Genomic DNA, 14,026 nt, shown 5'->3' with positions numbered 1-14,026 from the left:
GCTTAATTGGTGACTAATGTGTTTACCTGATTGTATGACTGATTATTTGTGCATATTTGTGTTTATGTTACAGACACATGGACTCGTCCGGCACTGGTGATTCAGACACCACGGGCCCTAGACCTATAGTATCAGACGACCTAGAGTCTTCAGAGCGCGAGGTTCACACATCCGACGTTACTAGCACAGACGAGGATGACTTTCAGCCCTTTGCGTTACCTGATGGTGCTGATGAGCTCGCTGATGGCCCTTTGGCCGGGGACCTACCGCTCGTAGAGATCCCTGCTCCCATACCTTTGGCCGTTTATCCTGCTTATGATGACGCCGACGCTGATGGCGACGTCGATCTGTTTGATGATGAGCCCCTAGAGGATGATGTTCAGGGCGAGGCCCTTCTAGCTGCTGGTGATCTTTTGTTACTCGCAGATGCTCCAGTTGGGGAGTCACCTGCACACTCACCGGTCCCAGACTCCTTCGAGTCTGTGGCCTCCGCACCGTCACACTCTCAGAGTGGCAACACTTTTCTCACGGTTCAGATCCTGATAGGGCGTCCTCTGTTGCCCTTGCCCCGAGCTTTGCTTTCGAGCACGATATTGAGGAGGATTCCGATCCCGTCTTTCCCCCTGGATTCGACCCAGATCAGGAGATAGAGTTTATACCACTGGATCAGCCTATGGAGGACCCGATTGACCCAGTTGGCCCAGTTGATCCCATTGTCCCTGAGTTTGATTTTGAGATGGCATTTGATGACCCCGAGCCTGCCATGGCCCCCGAGCCGATAGCCGCTCTCGACCCAGTGTTTGAGCATGACCCTGTTCATGCTGGTATACCCGTTGTTGATCCTGTGATTGCTGACCCACCCATTGATGATCACCCGGTTGATGCTCCACTATTAGAGGGTGATCATGTTGTTGCTGCTGACCATGTTCAGAGTTTTCTAAAACACACTTACCACTGGGTAAAACTAACAACATATTCACCCCTCTACGTTTTTACACAACTAATCTTCAACGTCCATCTCAGAGGCCCTACACATTTAGGTGCTGTTTGTTTTTTAAGAGGTAAAATGTCTGCAGTCTGCGAACCACATCTACAAACATTTGTAGAAGAGGTGGACCAAACATCTATAGTTTGCAAGAAGAAGGTTGTTTGTTTTTTTAACGTATGTAGACTTCTAAAATAAACTAGTGGTGGTGTACGGACGGTGGTGGTGGGTGGTGGTGTTTAACCCTTCGCAGACCTTTGAAGATCTTACAAGTGGCTGAGCCAAGTCTGTACCAAGAAGAGTTCGTGCAAACGTTTTTTTAATGAAACATATTCAGAAAAACGAACAATCTGCAGATGACAATGTCTGCACTGTACAGACAAAGGAGCATGCATAGATTTTTTTTTTATAAAAACAAACACCACCTTAATATTTTTAATATTTTTAGTCAAACCTATAATTAGATTAGCTACTCTAATACTGTCTTTATGTGGATGTGTGGCCTAATTACCAAAGAAAAAAACCGAAGCCCATTCTAGATGTTAAAGGCCCACAAAGCAACAATGAGCCCATTAAAAGAACCCTAAAAAAAGACACACGTTGATCGATAGATATATACAGCACCTCCATTTCTAGGGTTTCCTGCCTCCAAACAAACCCTCCACTTCACAGCAGACGCAGCAGCAACAAGATGAAGACAATCTTGTCGTCGGAGACCATGGACATCCCGGAGGGAATCGAAATCAAGATCAAGGCCAAGGTCATCGAGGTGACAGGACCCAGAGGAACCCTTACTCGCAACTTCAAGCATCTCAACCTCGATTTCCAGCTCATCACCGACGCAGAGACCGGTAAACAGAAGCTCAAGGTTGACGCGTGGTTCGGATCCCGCAAAACCACTGCTGCTATCCGTACTGCACTCAGTCATGTTAATAATTTGATCATTGGTGTCACTCAAGGCTTCCGCTACAAGATGCGCTTTGTTTATGCCCATTTTCCGATCAATGCCAGTATTACTAATGATAATACCGCCATTGAGATCCGTAACTTTCTTGGCGAGAAGAAGGTTCACTCTTATTCTTTTTTTATTAAACTATTCGTTACTTGTTTGTTTTTCAGTTATTACACATTCAAATGCTTTGTCTGTATGAGTTAGGAGAAACTTTTATGGTCACTATACGTGTGTACATAATAATATGGTTATATTTATGTCATTAGTTTGATTTAGATAAGGGATTGTAATGTAAGAACTATTTTTCATCTTATTTTTAATTTGAGTTTTTCATATTTGTTAGATTATACAACATTTTGAAGATTGGTCATTGATTATTGTATTCATATAATTTCAAAAATTAAAGTGACACTTATGTTTTTTTTATTTTTAAATTGGGTAATTTGATGTTTACAATTTTTTGTTGTTGTTTGATGTAAGCATATAGATTTGCCATATGTTTAAATTTCTCGGGTTTGTGTTAGTGTATAGGTGATATTTTGTGTGTATAAGCTGAAACTTTAACTGCTCGTCATACCGAATGAGTGAATTCTATTCTGTGTATGTATCGACTGTTTGATTTTGATAAGGGATTGCATTGTAAGAACTGTTTAATCTGATGATGTTCTATAGTTATCATATTTTAGTTTGTATTATTATTCATGAAGAAAGCTCAATGGTTATATTGTATTCTTATACTCTTGACATTCAAGTCCCCTTTATTTTTTATGTTTACTTTTAGGTATTTTGATTTTTTACATGTGTTACATAAGTTTTTAACCTAAGTATATAGATTTGCTACTTATAGTTGATTCATTTTAGTTTTCTGTCAGTTCATAGGTTATATCTTGTCACTTTTGACTATTTTGTTTGGGATTTGACTGTGACTGTGAAGCTTGTTTTATTTCATGGGTTGTGAGGTGAAATGTTATATTGATCTTATATGTTGGCATTTTGTTAGTGCTTATCATGTAATGGGTAGAGGGTTAGACTTAATTTTTGTGATATCTTGTCACTTTATAGGCTATTTTATTTGTGTTTTGACTGTGATTGTGATACTTGATTCAATTCATCAACTGCTAGGTGAAACGCTCTATTGATCTTAGAATGTTGTCATTTTGTTTTTGTTATATTGTGTAATCGTTAGGGTTTCAAGGTTTTGATTCAGTGATTGAGTGTAGTCTTTTGATGATTGTTCTTCCTATCAAAGTTATAGTCTTTGTCTTCCTGCCCCTGATTTGATACTTATTTGACGAACAGGTGAGGAAAGTTGATATGCTTAACGGAGTCACTGTAGTCAGATCGGAGAAGGTTAAGGATGAACTTGTATTGGATGGAAATGATATTGAGCTTGTTTCCCGCTCTTGTGCTTTAATTAACCAGGTACTTATTTTAACATGATATTCCGAATCTGTTTTAACTAACTTTAACATAAGATAAAAAGTTGTACAATTTTTGTGTACATTTTTAAAGTATGATCGATTGACTGTATATGCATCATGCAGAAATGTCATGTGAAGAACAAGGATATCCGAAAGTTTCTTGATGGTATCTATGTGAGTGACAAGGCGAAAATAGAAGAGGAAGCTTAAGTCTGCTACACCATTTTCTTCATTTCAACACAAGTGTTTGATTTTAAGGATGATTTTAGGTTGTTTTATTCAACTTTTAAGTTTGTTGAGTTTAGTTTGGACCATGCCTTTGATATAATGTCATCATTATTTTTGGTAGCAAAAGATTTCAAAATTCTCAGTTTTTTAATTACATTGCAAGCAGCTAAATAAAATGTGTTGGATTGGCGTTTTCAGGTTGCCAGCTTTAACAATATAATATCGAAGATCTATGTTTTTTTCGTGTTAAAAACGTAAGTTTTAATCCAGAAAGGCGGGTTGACACACGATCAACCTGCAAATCTTTCTCAAGGTGTCGTCTCTCTTATCTTCGATTAGATTAGTAGTCTGTCTCAAATACTTCCTGGTAAGAACGTACACATGTACACCTATTTTTATACATTATAAAAACAACAAAATTGTTTGGGTTCAGTAGCCGATCAAGAAAAAAAATTTAGGGGTGTCTCAACTTTTTTTTATTGTACATTCATACAATGTATTTTTTTATTGTATACTAGTTTAAGTACTCGTGCGTTACATGAGTTACTCAAAGTAAATTATACTATTTAACAGTGTTGACATAAACATCAAAATAAAAGAAATGTTCCTTACTTATGTAAATATAAATTACACTAAACCGAAACATTAATACGAAAAAGTCACAAGTTGTTAAAGATTTCTTTATACATCACATTTGTTGTTTTATTGATATGTAGGAGTTTGCACTTCTTGTCTAATTAATAATTTAAGTAAGTGTGTGCTACATTGGTTACACAATGTCAGATATATAAATTATAAGTTAGCATATAATATTTCCAAATAAGATAGTTCCATGGTGTATTCATATGCTTTAAAATCTCCAAAATCTATAACTTATTAGACAAAATTATATATTATGTTATATTAGAGGGTTTTATGTGTAACATTATTATCTATTTATAGTCTTGTTATCTTTCATTGTAAACACACAATTATTCAATACAATCACAAGTTTTATATGAGCCGTTGAATGATGTGGTCAATGAGCCTTGGATTGTTGCCAGTTAGGATGATGTCGACACAAACCTATCACCAACCGAACCCATCAATTCTACTGTCCCACCTTTACAATTTACCTATACTCGACACCGATCTAACCATCCCACAGTAAATTTCACTTTTTGTCCTTTATGTATTATCTAAATTTTGAAATGTACCCTTTAAAAGTTTTAATTTCATTTTATGTCCAAAAAACACATGTTTTATATCACTTTAAGTCCTTTACACCAAACTGAGTTAAATTACTCAGTTAGGTTTATTTAAGGCAAGGGCAAAAATGGTATTTCATAAATAAATGCATCAGATCCTCTTTCTCTCTCTAACTGTGCATCACCCCCACCATTCTCTCTCTCTCTAACCGGAAAACGAGCGCATAAAAACACTGAACCACCACCATCACCATTTTCGTCGGAACTTTCCCGACCATCATCGCCGACGCACAAACATTGAACCACCACCATCACAACTGCCCTATTTCCCCCATGTTTTAAAGAAATAACAACCACCATCAAAACCATAATCACAACCACACCATTGCTGCCGGAACTTGCCCCACCATTATCACTGATGCACAAACATTGAAAAACCACCATCACAACTGCCCTGTTTCTTTCCATATTTCAAAGAATTAACAACCACCATCACAGCCACCCCATCTCCTTAAATCCCCGGTTCAGAAGATGGTGATACCAGATCTGATTTCAATTTCTATTTCAGATCTGACGATGATCTGATTCTTCAACCCCAGGCCCCTTAGTTGCCAGCTTTAACAATATAATCTCGAAGATCTATGTTTTTTTCGTGTTAAAAACGTAAGTTTTAATCCAAAAAGGCGGGTTGACACACGATCAACCTGCAAATCTTTCTCAAGGTGTCGTCTCTCTTATCTTCGATTAGATTAGTAGTCTGTCTCAAATACTTCCTGATAAGAACGTACACATGTACACCTATTTTTATACATTATAAAAACAACAAAATTGTTTGGGTTCAGTAGCCGATCAAGAAAAAAATTTTAGGGGTGTCTCAACTTTTTTTTATTGAACATTCATACAATGTATTTTTTTTTTATTGTATACTAGTTTAAGTACTCGTGCGTTACATGAGTTACTCAAAGTAAATTATATTATTTAACAGTGTTGACATAAACATCAAAATAAAAGAAATGTTCCTTACTTATGTAAATATAAATTACACTAAACCGAAACATTAATACGAAAAAGTCACAAGTTGTTAAAGATTTCTTTATACATCACATTTGTTGTTTTATTGATATGTAGGAGTTTGCACTTCTTGTCTAATTAATAATTTAAGTAAGCGTGTGCTACATTGGTTACACAATGTCAAATATATAAATTATAAGTTAGCATATAATATTTCCAAATAAAATAGTTCCATGGTGTATTCATATGCTTTAAAATCTCCAAAATCTATAACTTATTAGACAAAATTATATATTATGCTATATTAGAGGGTTTTATGTGTAACATTATTATCTATTTATAGTCTTGTTATCTTTCATTGTAAACACACAATTATTCAATACAATCACAAGTTTTATATGAGCCGTTGAATGATGTGGTCAATGAGCCTTGGATTGTTGCCAGTTAGGATGATGTCGACACAAACCTATCACCAACCGAACCCATCAATTCTACTGTCCCACCTTTACAATTTACCTATACTCGACACCGATCTAACCATCCCACAGTAAATTTCACTTTTTGTCCTTTATGTATTATCTGAATTTTGAAATGTACCCTTTAAAAGTTTTAATTTCATTTTATGTCCAAAAAACACATGTTTTATATCACTTTAAGTCCTTTACACCAAACTGAGTTAAATTACTCAGTTAGGTTTATTTAAGGCAAGGGCAAAAATGGTATTTCATAAATAAATGCATCAGATCCTCTTTCTCTCTCTAACTGTGCATCACCCCCCACCATTCTCTCTCTCTATAACCGAAAAACGAGCGCATAAAAACACTGAACCACCACCATCACCATTTTCATCGGAACTTTCCCCACCATCATCGCCGACGCACAAACATTGAACCACCACCATCACAACTGCCCTATTTCCCCCATGTTTTAAAGAAATAACAACCACCATCAAAACCATCATCACAACCACACCATTGCTGCCGGAACTTGCCCCACCATTATCACTGATGCACAAACATTGAAAAACCACCATCACAACTGCCCTGTTTCTTTCCATATTTCAAAGAATTAACAACCACCATCACAGCCACCCCATCTCCTTAAATCCCCGGTTCAGAAGATGGTGATACCAGATCTGATTTCAATTTCTATTTCAGATCTGATGATGATCTGATTCTTCAACCCCAGGCCCCTTAGTTGCCAGCTTTAACAATATAATCTCGAAGATCTATGTTTTTTTCGTGTTAAAAACGTAAGTTTTAATCCAAAAAGGCGGGTTGACACACGATCAACCTGCAAATCTTTCTCAAGGCGTCGTCTCTCTTATCTTCGATTAGATTAGCAGTCTGTCTCAAATACTTCCTGATAAGAACGTACACATGTACACCTATTTTTATACATTATAAAAACAACAAAATTGTTTGGGTTCAGTAGCCGATCAAGAAAAAAATTTTAGGGGTGTCTCAACTTTTTTTTATTGAACATTCATACAATGTATTTTTTTTATTGTATACTAGTTTAAGTACTCGTGCGTTACATGAGTTACTCAAAGTAAATTATATATTTAACAGTGTTGACATAAACATCAAAATAAAAGAAATGTTCCTTACTTATGTAAATATAAATTACACTAAACCGAAACATTAATACGAAAAAGTCACAAGTTGTTAAAGATTTCTTTATACATCACATTTGTTGTTTTATTGATATGTAGGAGTTTGCACTTCTTGTCTAATTAATAATTTAAGTAAGTGTGTGCTACATTGGTTACACAATGTCAAATATATAAATTATAAGTTAGCATATAATATTTCCAAATAAAATAGTTCCATGGTGTATTCATATGCTTTAAAATCTTTAAAATCTATAACTTATTAGACAAAATTATATATTATGTTATATTAGAGGGTTTTATGTGTAACATTATTATCTATTTATAGTCTTGTTATCTTTCATTGTAAACACACAATTATTCAATACAATCACAAGTTTTATATGAGCCGTTGAATGATGTGGTCAATGAGCCTCGGATTGTTGCCAGTTAGGATGATGTCGACACAAACCTATCACCAACCGAACCCATCAATTCTACTGTCCCACCTTTACAATTTACCTATACTCGACACCGATCTAACCATCCCACAGTAAATTTCACTTTTTGTCCTTTATGTATTATCTGAATTTTGAAATGTACCCTTTAAAAGTTTTAATTTCATTTTATGTCCAAAAAACACATGTTTTATATCACTTTAAGTCCTTTACACCAAACTGAGTTAAATTACTCAGTTAGGTTTATTTAAGGCAAGGGCAAAAATGGTATTTCATAAATAAATGCATCAGATCCTCTTTCTCTCTCTACCTGTGCATCACCCCCACCATTCTCTCTCTCTATAACCGGAAAACGAGCGCATAAAAACACTGAACCACCACCATCACCATTTTCGTCGGAACTTTCCCCACCATCATCGCCGACGCACAAACATTGAACCACCACCATCACAACTGCCCTATTTCCCCCATGTTTTAAAGAAATAACAACCACCGTCAAAACCATCATCACAACCACACCATTTTTGCCGGAACTTGCCCCACCATTATCACCGATGCACAAACATTGAAAAACCACCATCACAACTGCCCTGATTCTTCCCATATTTCAAAGAATTAACAACCACCATCACAGCCACCCCATCTCCTTAAATCCCCGGTTCAGAAGATGGTGATACCAGATCTGATTTCAATTTCTATTTCAGATCTGACGATGATCTGATTCTTCAACCCCAGGCCCCTTAGTTGCCAGCTTTAACAATATAATCTCGAAGATCTATGTTTTTTTCGTGTTAAAAACGTAAGTTTTAATCTAGAAAGGCGGGTTGACACACGATCAACTTGCAAATCTTTCTCAAGGTGTCGTCTCTCTTATCTTCGATTCGATTAGTAGCCTGTCTCAAATACTTCCTGATAAGAACGTATACATGGACACCTATTTTTATACATTATAAAAACAACAAAATTGTTTGGGTTCAGTAGCCGATCAAGAAAAAAAATTTAGGGGTGTCTCAACTTTTTTTTATTGTACATTCATACAATGTATTTTTTTTTTATTGTATACTAGCTTAAGTACTCGTGCGTTACATGAGTTACTCAAAGTAAATTATATTATTTAACAGTGTTGACATAAACATCAAAATAAAAGAAATGTTCCTTACTTATGTAAATATAAATTACACTAAACCGAAACATTAATACGAAAAAGTCACAAGTTGTTAAAGATTTCTTTATACATCACATTTATTATTTTATTGATACGTAGGAGTTTGCACTTCTTGTCTAATTAATAATTTAAGTAAGTGTGTGCTACATTGGTTACACAATGTCAAATATATAAATTATAAGTTAGCATATAATATTTCCAAATTAAATTGTTCCATGGTGTATTCATATGCTTTAAAATCTCCAAAATCTATAACTTATTAGACAAAATTATATATTATGTTATATTAGAGGGTTTTATGTGTAACATTATTATCTATTTATAGTCTTGTTATCTTTCATTGTAAACACACAATTATTCAATACAATCACAAGTTTTACATGAGCCGTTGAATGATGTGGTCAATGAGCCTCAGATTGTTGCCAGTTAGGATGATGTCGACACAAACCTATCACCAACCGAACCCATCAATTCTACTGTCCCACCTTTACAATTTACCTATACTCGACACCGATCTAACCATCCCACAGTAAATTTCACTTTTTGTCCTTTATGTATTATCTGAATTTTGAAATGTGCCCTTTAAAAGTTTTAGTTTCATTTTATGTCCAAAAAACACATGTTTTATATCACTTTAAGTCCTTTACACCAAACTGAGTTAAATTACTCAGTTAGGTTTATTTAAGGCAAGGGCAAAAATGGTATTCATAAATAAATGCATCAGATCCCCTTTCTCTCTCTAACTGTGCATCACCCCCACCATTCTCTCTCTCTCTAACCGGAAAACGAGCGCATAAAAACACTGAACCACCACCATCACCATTTTCGTCGGAACTTTCCCCACCATCATCGCCGACGCACAAACATTGAACCACCACCATCACAACTGCCCTATTTCCCCCATGTTTTAAAGAAATAACAACCACCATCAAAACCATCATCACAACCACACCATTGTTGCCGGAACTTGCCCCACCATTATCACCAATGCACAAACATTGAAAAACCACCATCACAACTGCCCTGTTTCTTCCCATATTTCAAAGAATTAACAACCACCATCACAGCCACCCCATCTCCTTAAATCCCCGGTTCAGAAGATGGTGATACCAGATCCGATTTCAATTTCTATTTCAGATCTGACAATGATCTGATTCTTCAACCCCAGGCCCCTTAGTTGCCAGCTTTAACAATATAATCTCGAAGATCTATGTTTTTTCGTGTTAAAAACGTAAGTTTTAATCCAGAGAGGCGGGTTGACACACGATTAACCTGCAAATCTTTCTCAAGGTGTCGTCTCTCTTATCTTCGATTAGATTAGTAGTCTGTCTCAAATACTTCCTCATAAGAACGTACACATGTACACCCATTTTTATACATTATAAAAACAACAAAATTGTTTGGGTTCAGTAGCTGATCAAGAAAAAAAATTTAGGGGTGTCTCAACTTTTTTTTATTGTACATTCATACAATGTATTTTTTTTTATTGTATACTGGTTTAAGTACTCGTGCGTTACATGAGTTACTCAAAGTAAATTATATTATTTAACAGTGTTGACATAAACATCAAAATAAAAGAAATGTTCCATTACTTATGTAAATATAAATTACACTAAAGCGAAACATTAATACGAAAAAGTCAAAAGTTGTTAAAGATTTCTTTATACATCACATTTGTTGTTTTATTGATATGTAGGAGTTTGCACTTCTTGTCTAAATAATAATTTAAGTGTGTGCTACATTGATTACATAATGTCAAATATATAAATTATAAGTTAGCATATAATATTTCCAAATAAAATAGTTCCATGGTGTATTCATATGCTTTAAAATCTCCAAAATCTATAACTTATTAGACAAAATTATATATTATGTTATATTAGAGGGTTTTATGTGTAACATTATTATCTATTTATAGTCTTGTTATCTTTCATTGTAAACACACAATTATTCAATACAATCACAAGTTTTATATGAGCCGTTGAATGATGTGGTCAATGAGCCTTGGATTGTTGCCAGTTAGGATGATGTCGACACAAACCTATCACCAACCGAACCCATCAATTCTACTGTCCCACCTTTACAATTTACCTATACTCGACATCGATCTAACCATCCCACAGTAAATTTCACTTTTTGTCCTTTATATATTATCTGAATTTTGAAATGTGCCCTTTAAAAGTTTTAATTTATTTTATGTCTAAAAAACACATGTTTTATATCACTTTAAGTCCTTTACACCAAACTGAGTTAAATTACTCAGTTAGGTTTATTTAAGGCAAGCGCAAAAATGGTATTTCATAAATAAATGCATCAGATCCCCTTTCTCTCTCTAACTGTGCATCACCCCCACCATTCTCTCTCTCTCTCTAACCGGAAAACGAGCGCATAAAAACACTGAACCACCACCATCACCATTTTCATCGGAACTTTCCCCACCATCATCGCCGACGCACAAACATTGAACCACCACCATCACAACTGCCCTATTTCCCCCATGTTTTAAAGAAATAACAACCACCATCAAAACCATCATCACAACCACACCATTGTTGCCGGAACTTGCCCCACCATTATCACCGATGCACAAACATTGAAAAACCACCATCACAACTGCCCTGTTTCTTCCCATATTTCAAAGAATTAACAACCACCATCACAGCCACCCTATCTCCTTAAATCCCCGGTTCAGAAGATGGTGATACCAGATCTGATTTCAATTTCTATTTCAGATCTGACGATGATCTGATTCTTCAACCCCAGGCTCCTTAGTTGCCAGCTTTAACAATATAATCTCGAAGATCTATGTTTTTTCGTGTTAAAAACGTAAGTTTTAATCTAGAAAGGCGGGTTGACACACGATCAACCTGCAAATCTTTCTCAAGGTTTCATCTCTCTTATCTTCGATTAGATTAGTAGTCTGTCTCAAATACTTCCTGATAAGAACGTACACATGTACACCCATTTTTATACATTATAAAAACAACAAAATTGTTTGGGTTCAGTAGCTGATCAAGAAAAAAAATTTAGGGGTGTCTCAACTTTTTTTTATTGTACATTCATACAATGTATTTTTTTTTATTGTATATTGGTTTAAGTACTCGTGCGTTACATGAGTTACTCAAAGTAAATTATATTATTTAACAGTGTTGACATAAACATCAAAGTAAAAGAAATGTTCCATTACTTATGTAAATATAAATTACACTAAACCGAAACATTAATACGAAAAAGTCAAAAGTTGTTAAAGATTTCTTTATACATCACATTTGTTGTTTTATTGATATGTAGGAGTTTGCAGTTCTTGTCTAATTAATAATTTAAGTAAGTGTGTGCTACATGGGTTACACAATGTCAAATATATAAATTATAAGTTAGCATATAATATTTCCAAATAAAATAGTTCCATGGTGTATTCATATGCTTTAAAATCTCCAAAATCTATAACTTATTAGACAAAATTATATATTATGTTATATTAGAGGGTTTTATGTGTAACATTATTATCTATTTATAGTCTTGTTATCTTTCATTGTAAACACACAATTATTCAATACAATCACAAGTTTTATATGAGCCGTTGAATGATGTGGTCAATGAGCCTCGGATTGTTGCCAGTTAGGATGATGTCGACACAAACCTATCACCAGCCGAACCCATCAATTCTACTGTCCCACCTTTACAATTTTCCTATATTCGACACTGATCTAACCATCCCACAGTAAATTTAACTTTTTGTCCTTTATGTATTATCTGAATTTTGAAATGTGCCCTTTAAAAGTTTAGTTTCATTTTATGTCCAAAAAACACATGTTTTATATCACTTTAAGTCCTTTACACCAAACTGACTTAAATTACTCAGTTAGGTTTATTTAAGGCAAGGGCAAAAAGGGTATTTCATAAATAAATGCATCAGATCCCCTTTCTCTCTCTAACTGTGCATCACCCCCACCATTCTCTCTCTATCTAACCGGAAAACGAGCGCATAAAAACACTGAACCACCACCATCACCATTTTCGTCGGAACTTTCCCCACCATCATCGCCGATGCACAAACATTGAACCACCACCATCACAACTGCCCTATTTCCCCCATGTTTTAAAGAAATAACAACCACCATCAAAACCATCATCATAACCACACCATTGTTGCCAGAACTTGCAGTAACAACCCGCACCTTCGTGCGTTGTGACTACTCGATACACTCGTTACGCCTAGCACCAGAGATTCGGATCATAATGTAACTGTATCAGATATATCGCAAAATCGAAGTATAATCGAATAATTACGCGTATTCTATTGCTATTACAAACCTATTTTCAATAAATTATAACACTCACGATGATGTTGAGTGAGGACTTAATCTACCCTCCTCGATAACCGTGAGGTGTCAAACGTAAACAAGCAACGCTAACAAAGACTATCGGGTGAGTACCATGTCTCCAGCCATCGTGACGATGACGGCAACACGAACAAGTAGTGCCCTGATAATCTTTGTGGCTCATCACATCGAAGAACGCACTCGAAGGCACGCGTAACTCGATCATCACACCGAATATTGGATATATAGATGCGTATATGCGACCTTTTTGTGAGTAATTATGATAAATAATCAAATAATAATATAAATATACGAAAATATGGCCCAAACAGTCGAAAACGCGCCAAAAACGAGGACTAAAGGCTTCCGTACGGACGGCCAGCCAAACGGCTGGGCCAGTCGATCGGACGGGCCAGCCGATCGGCTGGGCCGCCCGATCGGCTGATCGGACAGGCCAGCCGATCTGCTGGGCCGGCCGACCGAACGGGCCAGCCGATCCGGCCTGCCTTTCCTCCTTTTCTCTCCTTCCTTGCCTATAAATACCCCCTATTCACCCCCAAACACTTGTTGTTGCTGCTGCTACTCGACCAAGACGTTCCAGCCCCTTAATCTTCCGATTTCTCGCAATTCTTGTAAGTTTTTTACCCAAATCTTGTACTTCCTTGATCTATATGCATTCTTTCATCTTCCCACCTTTCAAATCTCA

General features: G+C 35.8%; 1 protein-coding gene across 1 annotated transcript; it reads left to right on the top strand.

Moving 5' to 3' along the window:
- Window positions 1–1,592: 1,592 nt before the first annotated feature.
- Window positions 1,593–3,779, top strand: LOC110918774 (60S ribosomal protein L9-1). Its single transcript, XM_022163058.2, has 3 exons — window positions 1,593–2,051; window positions 3,237–3,359; window positions 3,482–3,779. Exons 1-3 carry the CDS (start codon window positions 1,677–1,679, stop codon window positions 3,566–3,568), a joined length of 585 nt encoding a protein of 194 aa, XP_022018750.1. The 5' UTR covers window positions 1,593–1,676; the 3' UTR covers window positions 3,569–3,779.
- The last annotated feature ends 10,247 nt before the right edge of the window (window positions 3,780–14,026 follow it).

Source organism: Helianthus annuus, chromosome 16 (assembly GCF_002127325.2).
Source record: "Helianthus annuus cultivar XRQ/B chromosome 16, HanXRQr2.0-SUNRISE, whole genome shotgun sequence".
NCBI lineage: Eukaryota > Viridiplantae > Streptophyta > Magnoliopsida > Asterales > Asteraceae > Helianthus > Helianthus annuus.
The sequence above is the reverse complement of the archived record's forward strand: the minus strand, read 5'-3'. Positions and strand labels throughout refer to the sequence as shown.